Raw genomic sequence first — 16,706 nt, 5'->3', positions numbered from 1 at the left:
GAGTTCCCCGACGCACCGGGGACACATATTTATGTATAAAAAACATCACAAAGTGCATTTTGCATGATAGGTCCCCTTTAAAGGGCAGAGCTTCTAATTCAGTGCCTCTTTCTGTTGTCACATGACAATGACTTAAAAATGTGTATGACTTGAATTTGCAAACACACATTTTGCAAAATAAACATGTTTTGCAAAATGTGTGTTTGTCTTAAGGAAATTATGTTTATTTTCTAACCCTAACCATGTACCACAGAGATCGTGAGTCATTTGCAAGTCTTTTGAATATTTTTGAAACCTTCACTGTTTAAATTGGCTAGCAGTTGGTGCCATATTGCATTTCCTGGCACATTATTTTCACCAACTATATCACATTTGCATCCTCACGCTATAGTAGAGCATGAAACAAAGCAGGCAAAGTCCATAGTGCCATTATGAGTAAAAAACTAAGTGATGGATAATGAAGTATAACATGCATGTTTGGTAAAGGTGTGTCATACAGTACAATATGACACAATTTTCCGAAGTATTTTTTTATTTATTTTTTTGCTCAATATTGCTTACATTATGTAAGGCCTGCAAAATAAATGGTGTTGATTCCCTCAAGACGCAGTCACAGCTCATCTCAAACACAAAAAAACAAATGGGTGGCTGGGCAAGGGGGTCCCACGGTACTCTCACACAAAACAACCACTGACTGGTACTTTACCCCCTCCTGACATCCCACTAGCCCAAACACGCCCCTCCCCTCCCCGCTCTCCCCACAGTCCACCGACCCGCCCTTGCTCCCCTCTGTCCGTCCATTCCACGACTATTGTGCGCTCCTTTTCAACCATCCTCATATCACCCAAAACAAATGGGTCCCTTATTTTCCCTTCTGTCCTCCCCCTCCTTTCTCTTATTTTCTCTCTCTCTTTCTCTCCTTCACTCGGTGCCGATGAAAGGCAGGCATTGAGCCGGCAGTGGCATTCCAAAACCTCAGGCCTCGGCTCCAGTGTGTCTGGCTATTCAACACTGCTGGGAGCCATTAGTTTAAGTAAGGTCTGACCCGCCTACTCACCCACGGAAAACCCTCAGATCTCCTATTACACTCTGCACACAGAGGGGAGACACACGGCTGCAACCAGTGCATGTACAGATATAAACAGGAGACAGGGACAAATAAAGACGAGTAAATATAAGAAGTGCCGGTACGAGGGAGAGAGACACATGCATGCATGAGTGTGGTTATGAGGGAGAGGGAAAGTGAGTGAGAAAGCATTTGTGTGTTGGTATGAGAGGGAATAAGAGTGAGTGGTGGCTCTCATGCTCACTTGGCTGCATCTTCCTAAAGTTTCCACAAAGGAAGGCCAAGTGCGTAGCCAGACGCCAAACCCTTCTCACCAATAACTCCCCTCAAACGATATTCAACAACCAAAGCACTTCGCAAGTCTGTCCAGCCGCTCTCTTGTTTAACTTATATACCAGATACGCTGTCAGGGATATCCATCTATGGCACTCACAGTTTAAACTTTTAAATGCTGCAATTTCGCTAATTGGAAAATGATACCGCGGATCAGAACTTGCCAGCCTCACCCAATTGTTGGCACATAAAAATGAATAGTGCTCATAAACAACTCCATGTTTGGGAGACGTTGGGTGTTAAAAGAGCGGGCGCTCGCTAAGATGTGGACAAGCCCACACACAGACGTAACACATACAGTGAGTAACTAGGCACAGGACATTCCTCTCAGTACAACAGGCTTTATTTTAGTTACCATACTTTGTATTGTTCACAGCTGGCCATTAAAATAGTTGTTACTTTGTCACCTTTTTTATATGGAGTTAATCATGGTCCAAAACTGCATTTCTACATCATTTATGGGTTAAGTCTTCGCAGTGGGTGTCACCTTACAAGGATAAACTAATAACTTCTTGTTCCCACTCTCACAATAGTCACTAAAACAACAAGTACATTTCCCCCCGTGTTTAAATATTAAATAGTATTCAAAAAAGCATGATTAAAAAATGTGTTTGAGTATAAAATCTGGATTGCAAGTACAGAGGTTAAGCCTTAATAGACCAAAGATCGCACAAATATCTCCTACAAATTCATTTATTTTATTAAAATGTATGGACACATAATGCTCTGTCAAGGCTCACAACAAATCCTACTCTTTTCAATGTCATCACACTGAGTTTTTTCAATTAAAGCACAGCGCCAGAGGGCAAACAAGGAGAAAGTCCTCTTCACGGACAGTGAATGACGACACCATGACCTACCATGTACTTTTACTTTATACTGTGTATTTTCTTTGCCGGATGTGTGAGTGAAGCTTCCTCCTACCAGCCGTTGATTCTATATAAACCTTCCATCTCTCTTTTCTCTCCCCGAGGCTGTAAGAGCAGCTGTGCTGTTCTCTTCCCTGGCGATGGCCACACCTGTGATCTGCAGGTGGTTCATCTGGCAGTGGAGCTGGGAACACCTGGCCAGGCAGATAGAGCCTCCAGGCTTTACTCTGTGTGTGTGTTCGTGTGTGTGTGTGTGTGTGTGTGTGCGCGTGCGTGAAATAGTTTTGGGGATTTCTGAAGGGCTCAATTAAAGCTGCGGGAAGATAACGGCTGCCTTTGCTTATACACGCACACACACACTCACACACGTGCAGAGGCATGTGTTGGCATTTCCCAAGGTTAAGCCTCAGGGATGTTTGGGCTTGTCAATGTTGCAATACAATCCTTAATCTCTGTGTGTGTGGAGTAGAGAGGGGGTGTATTTACAGTTGATCTTGTTCTGGTTCTTTTGAAAATCAAGACATAACAAGTCGAACAAAACCTCTATCTGCCTTCCCATTGGTTCCTGTTAAGATTTTACGACCATTTTGTTGAAAACAAATCCCCAACCAGAACAGCAGGAAATCTTTGCGGCACCTGCTTTGTTGTTGCTTCACAGACCCACCAAGGGTATGACATTTAGCTGAAGAAGAGCAAAGACAACAAGCAGGGACACCAGCTGAGGACAAGACACATAAACAACAGCGTCCAGAACACATTCCACTATGGGAGCAAGTGCAGACTGAGTGCAATGCAAGTTTATAGCTGTTCTCTGACAGGCCCAGGAGGAGCAATATAAAAGAAGGGACAGATGAGGTGAACTTGACAAAAGTTATAAAACTCACTATTCAGGAGCTCCAAAGTGATATGATCCTCTGACAAATTCCCTGTGAGTGATAAAGTGAGACTAGGCCAAGTCCACATATCATCTCCACAGTAATCTGTCAGGATGAGCAGCAGTAAGTATTTGGGTCAGACACTGCTGGATATGCTTATAGCTTGTGCTTTACAACATTACAAGTGTGTTGGTTGATTGTTTATGGGCAAAACAACTAACAATAAAAGCTGAATGACATATGGAACTATGAATGGGAAAATTACAATGCAGTGTTTTTTTCAAGAGTGATATTGCCTATATCGTGTCATGAACCAAGACTTCTCTCAAAGAATCTTCAATAAGATCTCATACGCAGCTGGATGTCAGCTTTCCTCTGGGCGATGACGGACCAGCTGCAGTTGGACTCTGCGTGTCGGCAAAGAGAGACAAGCAGGGAAGGAGAGAGGGATAAGGGCAGATAAATGGAGATGGAAAAGGAATGAGGACAGAAAGACAGGGAACAAAGAGGGATGGATGGAGGGAGGCCGGACGTCAGACAGAAACAGGAGGTGAGAAAGGAGTGCTGGAGTAACCCTGGAAGGCAAGGAGAAAAGGGGAAACCAATGCTAACTCCTCTTTGTCTGAGCCAAGTGGGATATGATGGGAGGGGGGTTAAAGCCGTGGGGAGTGGGAACAGAGAAACAGGGGGCATTAAAAAAGCATAATGTGGTGATAAGTTCCTTTCACTTGCTTATTTTATTTTTTTGCCTGACCACTCCGATTCACTCTGAAGTGACTGGGCCCTTTTGTTCCCAGGCAATGTCCCTCCACTTAAAGTAGAAGACCGAATAAATGCTTGCACACAATCCTGGGACCTGCATGCCGCCGCCCCGATAAAAGATACATGATTCCTTTCTCCATGATGATTTAAATGAAACACAGAAGAACACACAAAAGACTAGTTTATCCCTTTTGGTTGAGTGTTTCAAAAGCCATATGACAAATATGCAAAACCGCTCTCAAACCGTGCAAGACGCCTTTTTGGAATAGTCAAATGTGTCAAGGCAATGTTTACGCTACCAAGTGACACCTGAATACAGAGGCCATGGCGGTGGCTGGCAGTATAACTAAAGACAGTGTTAACAACACTCAGGCCTGCAATCACGAGTGAAAAGCGAGGTTTATCTTTCAGAGGAGAAGAAGTGATGTTTTGTCAGGAGGTGGGCGAGTACGGACACTCTAATAGCCCTCGTCTCCTGTACGGCTGGTATTTCTGAGGATTGTTATTGGCGAGTGATCCTAGGCGCAAGATCACATCTGGATCCTATCCTCCCAGCCGCTCTGTGCAGCGCCGCACTGCAACAAGAAACAGCTGTGCAAAACTGGCTTCAATTAGCCTCACATTCTCCCTGACAGTTAATCCCTTTCTACTCCCCTGCTCTCACTGTTTTTTTTCTCCCTTTAACTGTTTCGGTCACTCCTCTCTTTCTCTTTCTTTAAGCTTCAGGTTGCCACACTGTCTGAAGTAATAGACAGGGGAAAACTAAACAGTGTGCTGAATTGGAAACAGACATTGGGACAGAAAGCTCAGCGGTCTCACAAAACATGACAAATCATATCTATTTGAATAGACTGGTGATGCTGTCTGCAGTGGTTACGATGAAACACAAGGGGACTTGATAATAGGATGCAGAGATGATATTCTCTTCTTGTCATTGGGTTGTAATTGTTTCAATACAATTAAATCTTGGACTCAAATTTACAGTATCCCAATAACAGTGGATCTGTGACGCATGCAATTAAAGTTTAAATTGTCGTTTGGTCACACATTACTACTTAAACAGAAGATGCCACATTCTTTGTTGTGGTTCTCACTTGGGGAGCACTGGGCAACAAAGTGACCCCATAAAACCAGCCTTTAAACATCTCCTTTCTTACTGAAACCACACTTTGCAAACACTTAAGTGCAATCCAGCCGTGTAGCACACTGAATAAAATGTTGTCGCTCGTGAGTCATTAATCAAACCCAGCTCAAACCAGTTCAACTGCACACCATCTTGACTCAGCTATACTACCCAGATGGGTCCTGTGATAGGAAATGGGAGCCAGGTTTGAGGTAAGGGTGCCGATCTGATGGGCTTGATGAGCAAATCTGGAAGGTTCTGCAGTCAATGTAGCCCTGGGGCCGGAGTAAAATACAAACAGGTGGTAGTGCTGGTGGAAAAGACCCACGCAGAGACCAGAGGGAGTGAGAAAAGATACTGGGCTAGCAGCCTGACACACCAAAGCACACCAAAGCACACCAAAGACACATTGCAACACACAGAAACAAGAATATAAAGCACACATAAAAACACATTAGCGTTTAATTTCATATACATTTGTGGTACAAGTCTTCACGTGCATACACACACACAGTCAAAGACACACTTACATGCATAAAAACCGCCTGCAATAACAATGCATTGTGCAGGAATGACTCAGGGAAGATCTGCAGGCACCTCTCTCTACCTCCAGCACAGGCACATTCTCCCACATGGCAAAACACAAAGGCCCCACGTCTGGCAACGCTAACAGCCCACTCAAGCCAAAACCAATTAGGTCTCTAATGCAAACCTGCAGGGCCCCTTTGTCGTTTATTTCCCCTTTTAATGTCAGAGGATTGGAATCTGACTCTATAACCCACCCCAAAGAAAAGAAGGAAAAAGGCAAAAGGGAAAATTATCGGGGGTTCCAAATGATCCACATGTTTTCAAGTAAAGCTAATTGAATCAATGGTGAATGGAAATGATTGACTCGTGTGAGCAATGTTGAGCCTACATGCTCTTTAACACATTTTCTCCCAGTGTACACCGAGCCTCTCTGCTTCCCAGAGGACTATTTAGCCTCTGCAAAACATCAAATTACTTCACCTAAACAACGATTACGGTGAAACAGGAGAATACACAAATGTTGTATCTGTTGTGGGTTGTACTTGGAACCAAAACCAGTTGTTTTTCGAAACCCAGAATGAATGTTTATAGTTTCCAATTACAGTACACACTTTGCTGCTCCCTGGTGGCAACTGTAGCCCCACCATCATCATTATCATCATCACCACAGCATGACCATCAGCATTACAGTCATGTCTTTGTCATGCGATTATTTGTTTCTCTGTGGGGAAAAGAGGACCCACTGGAGTCCTGAGGGGAGTCGCAGTGACACATGGGGGCCTACTGACCCCACTTGCATTGAAGGACTGTACTATTGACCCCTGATGTAAAGCAGGCAGGAACCGCAGGCAAAAAGGGAAAAACCTCCTCCTGGCATCAAGCAGTAGCCCTAGCCTGGTTTCACACCGCCTGGTGTTTTTGTCTTAAAAAGCTGTAAAGTCCAGATGGTGGAAAGAGAGAAAAAAAACTTTGCCTGGTGGATTAAGGGCTCCAAATCCTCCGCTGAATAGACACATAGACCGAAAGCTGCTATTCAATCAAATGGGGGCATAATAGCTGTCTTGTGGGGGCTATATAAGGGATAATGCATCCAATAGAGTGTGTGTTATGCATAGTTTATTCTCACTCTTTAATGGATCTTAATGAGCGTAAGATCTAAGCAGACAAAAGGAGGAGTGAGTTTTTGTTTGGTCATTATAACCATTTGATATGATCTGAAGTAACACATTCAAAGGTCTCTGCTCTGGAAAAAGGAATTGAAAATATAATAGGGGAGTGTTTTCTATCCACATTATGTAGCCTTAATACATGCTCATTACGAGGCAGAGCAAGCCTTTAAGATGTGATTATTTATGGTCCTTAATTATGTAAAACATATAAATGAGAAAAGGACATCTGGGCTATTTGTTTTGACTCACCATGGTGTATAAAGTGTGCAGGTGCAAATATCCATACCTGATTACCTGTGGATAAATGCTTTCAGGTAATAGTCACTTTAGTTTTAATATCAATTATATACCATGTTATTTATCATTTAAAACATACTTACAATTTAAAGCACTCGGCATTCCGACCATGCTCCTTGTTTTTTTTTCAGTGTTCTTCCTCGTGCAGCCTGGTGCCTGGTACGATCAGTCTTTTTTTGGTCCTTCAGTTTTTCTTTGACTGGCTCTTTACTGGATTAAAACACCTTTAAACACTCTTGAATTAGATACAGTGGAACGGAATCTGCAGGAGACCATCAATCCGACTCACCGGCAGGCTTCAGGTATCTATTCTCTCGCTCTACAAAGAATATTTAAGTGGGCGGGACTAATTGTCAGCATTAAAACAGAAAGCCAATGACGGGTTACAGCACGGAAACGTTGTCTCTGTAATGATTAACTCTGAGCGGCAACAATAGGACACCAGTGCTCTGCTCACATAATCCTCACAGCAGACACACTTCCATTGCCTTGAGCAAAGTCGTTTATGACCTCGACTTGTTGGTGTATTGATTTTGTTTTTCATAGCCAGAATCTATAGCCCAAAAATGCCTCCACAAATTGTCATTGGAACAAGCAAGGACATGGAGAGGCTGATGAAACAAAAAATCATGGATTGAACTTGATATTATGTGGCCCTAAGAGATTAATCAAAATGTTGCTCAATAACATATAATAGAGGTAACAACTGTTTCATCTGTTGATCTTCATAACAATAGCCTGGACAGTAAAACATAGAGTCAAACTGATCTGGACTCCATCCAAAGTCTAACATGTTATTCTTCTTTACAAGCATAATATTCGGTTGCTGGCTGAGAAGATTGTGGGACATACTACCCCCAGCACACACATAAACATCCACCATCATATTTCCATCCTCCCCCTCCTACAGCCACCCACATATGCCATACACTCCTGTCCTCCCCCTCCTTCCCTCCCCTCCAGCCCCCCATCCTCCACCCCTGCCAGGCTGCCACCTGCTCTCTGCAGCATGCTGCACAGCTGCTCTGCTACAATAACAAATTAAGGTCCACTGTGGCAGGCAGGAGTCATTACCTACTGCTCCTGCAATGGAAGAGCCAAGCAGCTACTGCCTCAGTGTGTGGGGAACACAGGTTTCCCCCTTTTTTTTTGTGTAAAGCCGGGTGCCAAGGGGCCACTAATTGTTTTTGATATGGAGCACAGGATCAGGGGGTGCGACAATTTGGGGACACAGAAGCTAAAAGTCACCACTTACTGTGTCTGTGACAGGAGTGAGTCACGTATTGCTGACTGTGCTGTTATTGAACAATGATGAAGATGCATGATATTCAGAACAACACATGATCCGATCTATGCTTTTAAATGTACTTATCATAATCTTTTCTTGAGAGATGTTTAAGCACTTAGAAATACAGTTGCAAATTTGCATCCTCAAATGGGATTTTATTAGCAATAAATCAACAACAACAACTACTTTTTATTTTTCCTTTTACAGAAATGCAAATTCGATAATTACTTTAAATAAATGAAGAAACTCGACTACTCTCTAAATGAAAAGGGCAGACTCTGTAGTTCCACAGATGAACCACCCACGTAGTCTCCGGCAGGTGCAGGCAGTACATTTACAGCCTGCACCTGCCTGAGAACACAAGACTCAACAAAGAAAAGAAGATAATGTTACACTGATACCTCAAATAAACTATAATGACAGCTTAATCTTGGTAAAATATAGTAAGCGCTTCACTTCCTGAAAGATTTAGCTATTTATTGCATCAGTAAAATCATTTGAAGCTTTTTTATGAGAACTAATGTTTACAAGAAAGCTAAAGTACCTCCACATTCACACAACTTCCTCCAGAGTTTGAGATACAAAGCAGGGTTGTTATTTATCGCCTGGTTGTTAGCATTACATTGGGGTTGTATATGAATTTGCAATATTTAGCAATTTGTAACTTTATTTTTAAAGTCACATATTCCAATGACTGCAATCACTACCATACGCCTCCATTGCAGACACAATTCGTATTTACCCCTTTCTATATCACAGCATTCATTTATTTTATTTCATGTAAATCAATCAATCGGTGTAATCTATATCTACATTTGTGGAATGTATTCAGTGAATTACTCGTACAATAAATCAATCGAGACGAAACCTTTGATTTGGACGACAATGTCCGTCTAACTCATCCTGTCAACAAGCTCAGTGACAGGTTAACAAAGAGAGGACTAGTCAGTTAGCAGGAGGCCGAAGTCAAAGAAGAAACCGGCTCAGACGGTGGTGGGATTTGCCGTGGTCATTATGGTCCCTCTGTGTGACAGCTGGCCATTGCCCCCCCTTCATCGCCTTTCAGGGTCTTTGTCACAGCTCCTTTAATCACAGCAGCAGGACTGTTACACAGCAAATCAGCTGACCTGACCTACTGGCTGACTAAGCAACTGTCTGAATGTAAACCCACAGAGCTAATGCAGCGTTTTTACAAGTTAAAAGTCTCCCAAAATCCCCCAAAAAATCACCAAGCAAACTTATGTTGAAGTGTTTTGCCATTTTTAAATAAAAGTTCATGCAAAGCTAATGGAACATTTTTTGTATACTGCAGTCGTTTCAGGTCACTAATGGTATACTTCTTCGTAAAGACAAATGAAAACGGATTAAAACAATGCTTTACATTTTACTTTTCATTGTTGTGTTTTCTCCACCTTTAACTTTAATGTGATTGTTCACTTTCATCGCTTTCATAGTGGCGGAGCAGTCCGCTGTTTACTGCAAATGCGCTTAAAAGCTATTGTAAACTAGCTGGCTCACTTAACTGCAAACAAAGTGAGAGATTATTAGCTGATTAAAGCATTTAGCTGATATTTCACTGAGGAGGAAGCTAAAATAAAAAACGTAGCTTAAAAAAAGTTAATATTGGGCTTAATATGAGCCAAGACACATAACTCCAAATGAATGCTAATGCTAATGCAGTGCTAACATTTGAGGAAAACTAAAAGTAGTGGTCCAAAACGTAGCTACCAACCTGCCGTCTGCGCATAAAGCTTCAAGCACTTTCTATTTTGAGTGAACGCACAAATTATGAAAAACAACCGGAAATTCTGACTCATCAAAATCATCATGAAACCCTTAATAATAATGATTCTCTCTACAAAAAAAAAATCACTTTGTGTTTTTATACGCCCTGCCATGATTAACTTGCAGATGTCTCTTCTATCCACACATACTCCTCAGCCTCAACTGAACTGCTGCCCCCCCCCTCTGCCCAGTATGCTGAGTTAAGTAATCACTGCCTTGGCGTGATCTGACAGTGCCAACAACACTGTGAACGATGCCATGAATATACGAGCCTGCACATTTACCCTTCCTAACCCTGCTCACTTACCCTCTCAACTGTATATTGGTTGACCTTAAAGATTCCTAATCCCCTTGAGGGAATGTTTTCTAAAATTATTTGCTCTTTCACTTTACTGTTTGAGTCAAGAGGGGGGCAAGTCATTAGCTGGGACTGTTTACCCTACTTTCAGCAGTCATGCCATCTGCGTGAGCTCTGTAGATTGCATAAGGCCTGGCAGATAGGACACCTCCACAAAACCTGTTCCGTTGTGTTCATTGTTTCAGTCTGCTCCATCCAAAATTATCTTTTTGTCTCCCCTGTGCCTTCATTCTTTTTCCCTCAGTTGGCTTTTCACAATTCCACTCACCACTAATTATCTTATCCTGATTTATTTCTCTTGGCCTATTGTACATCTCCCTCACCCTTCGTACATCTCTCCTCTGCCCTCCCCCTTCTCTCTTCCTGTCACCCCCAACAGCTGACAGACCAGACCCTGCCTCGTGGTGACACTTCACCCACGCCGACCCATGCCGACCTGAGCCAGATCACTAGCCCATGTGGGAGTCAGAGCCAGGGCCAAGACCAAGGTTTCTGCTCCCCTTGGGGTGGGGGACTGAGGCCAGCAAGATGGCCCTATAGTCATCATAATCATTCATTGCCTGCTGGTCCTTCTGTCCTCATCCTCCTCCCACTCCTCCTGCTTTTTTGTCCTCCTCATGTCAGGGCCACACGGCACGCGTATCAGCTGAGCGCAGGATGGTTGGAGTCAACGGGGTCAGGTGGCAGACGCCTGGTTAATTCTCCTGAGGCTGCAAAGTGCTAGCGTCATCTCATACATACGGACTCTGAAATGCACAGATAGAGACAAACACAAACGCATTCACACATTCACAGTATTCAAGACAGATTGTGCAGACTGTAGATAGAGCAGGATGTTGTTAGATGGGGTAAATAGTTTGGGGGGTTTGATGAGTGTGATGGGGCAGTCAGACAGACAAACAGATAGATCGGCATTAAAAAGGAGGAGGGGAAGATTATAAACACATGACCAGATGGAGAGAGAGATAGCCCTATTATGTAGATCCCTCCATCCCTCAGCCTTGTCTCCTCTCCTTCGCTTGGATCCCTCATGCATATATAACTTTACATTATTCAGTAGGTTATAATGAGAGTAACTGAAAGTGGTGGGGGTTAAAAAAAATTGGTTTAGATGGCAGAAGGTGGGCCACAGGTGTACGAGCCTGACACTTATTCTTCTGTTTGACCTCTCATTATCACCCCCGAATTCTGCTTCATTATTATCCTGTGTCCTCGGGTGTTTAGGGAGCAGCGTGGTGTGTCTGTCTACCGCAGTCTGTTCAGTGCACAGTCTGTCATTCATTTTTTGAGAATAAATTATTCCATATTTTAAGATCTAGTATTGTCTTCTCATCTGTTATTGGTCTATCCATCTGTGTTTCTGTCTTCTGACCCATTTCCGATCACTTACTTCCCTCTCTGCTACATTTTAACCACATTTCCGGTGACTTTTCTAATGACGTGGCAGGTGCTTATCAATAATATGATTTTGACTGCTCGTAATTCATCTGTCCATCACTTTTGATTGAAATCTTTTCAAACCCATACTGTCACATCTGCATATCTCTCGTCATCTTCCTCTCAATCTGCTTATCTTTTTGTCTGTGATCAGCTCATCTATCTATCCACCAGCCTGTCCTCGAGGACTGAAGTGGAGAGGTCTGGTCTGTTGTTATAAAGGGAACAGGTGGGGCAGGCTAACAGTCAGTGCAGACTGGAATCAAACACACACACAGACACACACACACGTAAGCTGCAGGCAGTCAGCCGCTCAGACACTGGCCCATATGGTAGACCTCTGGAGCTGTTGCCCTTAGCAGAGTGGGGAGGGATGGATGCAGAGATGGTTGGAGGATGGCAGGAGGAAGCAGAGGGAAGCGGGGGGAGGTTGAAATTAATCAGCAGGCCACCCCAACTGTCCACTGTCTTTGGGGAGTTGAGACATGCATATATGTGGCTGATTGAACCGGGGGGTTAGGATGGCAAGTGGAGGGTTGTAGTGTGATCAGTTTTTATTGTTTGTTTTTATCCATTGATTTATATATCTGACCCATATATTTTTTAAACATCTGCTTCATTAACTTGAGCACACCCAAAAGCACATCTAATAAATAGCTAAATGTTTCCAAAAACAAAAAGAATCGTTAACAATATAAATGATTTTTTGTGTAAAACACAAAAGCAATAATATCTAATGTTAAAAGTTTTTTCGTTATGTTATTTTCCCAACATGTACTTATCCTAGACAGTTTTTGTCATTGATAATCTTGTCTTTATTTCATGTTAATTTGTATTTATTTACACATAGGTTTTTACAGATCTGCATTTAAAATCTTACTCAAGTATAGAAGTATTGCTACAAATTGTACTTGAAGTACTCCTTATGTGGTTTTGTCCCTCTTATGATATTACATTTATTTTAATGAATGAATATTATTGATGCATTAATATGTGATGACAATTATAATGTTGTTGTCATTTTAAATATGTAATATCAATAAGTACCAATCAATATCAAATTCATATCAGATGCTTGTTATTATTTGGTATGTAAAATCTAGTGATTAATGTTTATAATACATACAATCTGCTGGAGTAGAGCTAAAAAAAATCCAATGTGTCAATGTCAAAATATAGAAGGCCCTGTATATTATGTATATAACCTACAACTTTTCTATCTGATTCATGACTATATCAGGTCCTAAATATGTTCTCCATGACATCTCGTCCTTTGTGTCAGAGATCCTTACAAATCCTGTGGTTCCATTCGTTGAAGCTTTGAAAAAATATTAAGGCCCGGTACTATGAAGGATAGGCTGGCCACCTGCCATTCACATCACAAAGGAATAGACTGACAGATGTATAGACAGGAGGTCAGATGGTCAAACGCTTTGTCATAATGCTCAACATCATTAGGTAGATGCACTGCTTAAGGCAAGATCTGTCGTTAAAACCCCTTTTCATTGAGCTGTTTATGTGTTGTTCTATACATGTGCAAAATACTACATCCACATGTTTTTGACTGAACAAGGAATTGTATAACAGTGCAAGAATAGGTGTAAGTTTAGGGGGACACATAGACAAACTGTGTACATGTTTAGAACAACCATGTATGTACAAAAATAAATACTTCCTTAATCTTACATACATTCTTAATGGCAACTAGGGGGCACAAAAACTCAACAACCAGCTGTTTCCTGTTAGCAAAAACGTGCCTGCCAACACATCTGGCAGACACATAGCAACATTGACGTTTTTATTTTTGCTTGTTTGATGGGCTGGTAGCATACAGCAGTTTATCATTGGTGTTTTTTTGCTTTAAAACTGCTGATATTTATGGTTGGAAATTGGGTTGATGAAAAGGTTCAAGAAAGGGTTCAAAATGAAAATGTCTTTAAAACCTACATGACTTAAGTATAATGCAGATTAGTTTTTTGAAAATATATGCATTTTCACTGGACATATGGTTGGATATATTAAAATAATAACTGTGGTGCATTTAATCCTGGGACAGATTACTGTGGTTTTGTGTGAGTTGATGAATATGTGTATATTTAATCTTATGCACAAAAGATTAATCTATTTATGGCATATTATAATCAATCTGTGAAAAAATGTCTGCAAGGTCAGATAAACTAACACCAGACAGCATGGCATTAGAGATAGAGTCACTGTTTTACTAAGCTTGTTTTATTTCGTTTATTGGATCTTTAACAAAAATACCGGCATCAAACAGTAATTTAAAAAATGTTAATGTAAAATTAAAAAATTAAAAAAGGTGGAACATAAAAGAATCCTTTCCAAATATCTGCCTTGAATAAAATGACCTTGTCTAATGCCAAGCAATATAAATGTGTCAGTCTGGAAGTAATGGAGCCATTTGATCACTAGGGGGAGACAGGAGATTGGGAACCAACCTAAACAAAGCCTGTGTTTGGCAGGAAAACAGTGTGTCTGTGCATTTTGTTCAATGGATGCATTCACATTTCAATAACAGGAAACACAATTACATCTCCATGACATGTATTTAAACTTACCAATTATAAATGAATGCAGCAGCAGTGGTATTAATCTGCTTAGCCTATTTTGGGTTATTTGGAGGTTTTATTAACAGTTGAGCATCTTTAAACAATCTGTAAGAGTTGAGAGCAATTTTGGGTCAATGTTCCAAACTTGCTTCTCCTTGAGGAAGCAATTGCCCCCTCACTATCCCACCCAGAAGAGTGTTTTCTAAAAATGGGTGCTGGAACTTCTTTGCTTTTTCACCTGCTGTGAAGCAGATGCAACACAGGCCGCCACACACAGCTGAAGGGCTGGCAGATTCCTTGCAGATGCAATAGAGCATGGGAAATTTGCTTCATCAGCTAGTTTCAGTGAATCACGCATGTCGTTAGTCTACTCTGCACAATTAAATGCACCTTTGCTGAGCTTATTACAAATGTGTTTTAGACATGTTAGACAACATATTGAGTCTTTTTTCCATTTAAAAAATAAATTTTGTGCATGTCTTAGGCACAATCATTGCCAATCAAATGACTACAAGTAAAGATAATTTTCTTAACCCCAATCCAGGGACAAATCTTGTATGCCATAGTGGAAAATTATTCTCGAAAGCAATGATAAGTACATTTCTGGGATGGGAAGTCCCTTTGTGAATCAAAATAAATGACCTATACATTGTTGCCATCTGTTACCCATTCAACTAAACATGTCCTCTTATACCAAAACAGCACATTTATTTGCCAATACCTTTTTTGTTGTCTCTTTAAGACATTCTTGCACTCTTGCAACTCGATCCTGCACATAAGGTTTTAGTGTCTGGCCTATAGCCTATTGATTCAGCTTGTTCAGTTCTCATATACTGCGCTGCCAACTCATTTAGTGGAGGAAAGCTTTGGGCTAACAACCCTTTAGAGAACACCATGCTCATCCTGTGTACTTTTTATTAAGATTTTTGCTGAGGATTGATTTTAGGGGTTTATCCTTTCCATCTGCTTTCTTAAGGCAATGTTGGATGTTAACTAATTAACATCCTTTAACATTTTGGCCAGCAGAGATCAAACTGAAGAGGAATTTGTGGATGTCATGCCTAATCTCTTTCAACTGGAAAGCCAGAGCAATATCTGGTCTTGGAAGCACTATTGATTTTATTTTCTTCATGATAGAACGTCTGTATACCAGTGCAGTGATGTTGTGTCTGTTGGGCACATTACAAATTAGATCTATGATCTGAGCCCGGCTAGTTCAATTGATGCACTTGAAATAAATAATAAAATTAATCAAAACTTAATTAAGTGTGACTCAACCGCTCACAGTTCATTAATGGAGGGACTCAACACGAATCTTTGAACTTTGAGTGTGTGTGTGTGTCAACACCATTGCTAATCGTATCACCCTCAATTAACTTGACTTCTTACTACTGGATAAACCTCTTCGGAGGGGGACGTCGGGGGGAGAGAGGGGAGTGGTGTGCCCCTATACCCCATCCCTCCACCCCCTATCTCTTTACAGGACTGCCAGCCCGTCTAGAGTTATTCCAGGAATGCGTATGAACATGGCTGCCGCGATGAAGGCGCAGAAAACGGGACTGCTGGAACTTCGACTGACCGTGGACCGCTGGATCCGGGTGTTGGCCACTCTTACCGAGGACACGCTCACATTAAACCCCGGGGAGGGTGCCGAGGAGCCCGCAAAGCCAGCCCTGAACCCCGCCGGTGCTATCAACGGAGACCCCCCGAACCTAAGCTCGTCCCCGGTCCCGGAAACCATCACCAACGTGAAGCGCACCGTGCGAGTTACGAAGCAAGATGTTGGAGGTCTGGGAATCAGTATCAAAGGTAAGGCACTTTAAATAAATAATTACCAAACCGCTAACTTCATAAACGGCGAGGCGGTGGTAGTTAGCTCAAGTTTTGGCTAGTTGGGAGTTTGAGTTTATGTCAGCGACGGCGAAAACAAAACCGTGTAGTCTACTTGTCAGTTAACTAACCAACTTCAATCCGTTAGAAAGTGTCAATTTCCACGACGGTTAGTGAAGGCATTGTAACTCAAACTTATTTCATGGAGGGCTGTGGTTTGCATGGAGAAGAAATGACAGCTGTGATTCTCTCACGCTGTGCCTTACCTCAACAGGGAACCATTTCAGAGTCCCAGCCACCAGCGGGGATTACTGTCGTTTAACGTTAGCAGGAAATGAAGTTATTTATCCTACGTAGTCTTTTCCCCAAACACACCCGTTAAACAGAGGCGGAAGAAGTACTAAGATCTTGTACTT

General features: G+C 41.9%; 1 protein-coding gene across 1 annotated transcript in view; it reads left to right on the top strand.

Annotated features, from left to right (window-relative positions):
• The first annotated feature begins 15,925 nt into the window (after nt 1-15,925).
• snta1 (syntrophin, alpha 1) overlaps nt 15,926-16,706 on the top strand; it is a 39,172-nt gene continuing 38,391 nt past the window's right edge. The window contains exon 1 of the mRNA XM_034198415.1: nt 15,926-16,269. Coding sequence (XP_034054306.1) covers nt 15,975-16,269 — 295 coding nt within the window. The 5' untranslated portion in view covers nt 15,926-15,974. The remainder of the gene's footprint in view (nt 16,270-16,706) is intronic.

The sequence above is a fragment of the Gymnodraco acuticeps genome, unplaced genomic scaffold (genome assembly GCF_902827175.1).
Source record: "Gymnodraco acuticeps unplaced genomic scaffold, fGymAcu1.1, whole genome shotgun sequence".
Classification (NCBI taxonomy): domain Eukaryota; kingdom Metazoa; phylum Chordata; class Actinopteri; order Perciformes; family Bathydraconidae; genus Gymnodraco; species Gymnodraco acuticeps.
The sequence above is the reverse complement of the archived record's forward strand: the minus strand, read 5'-3'. Positions and strand labels throughout refer to the sequence as shown.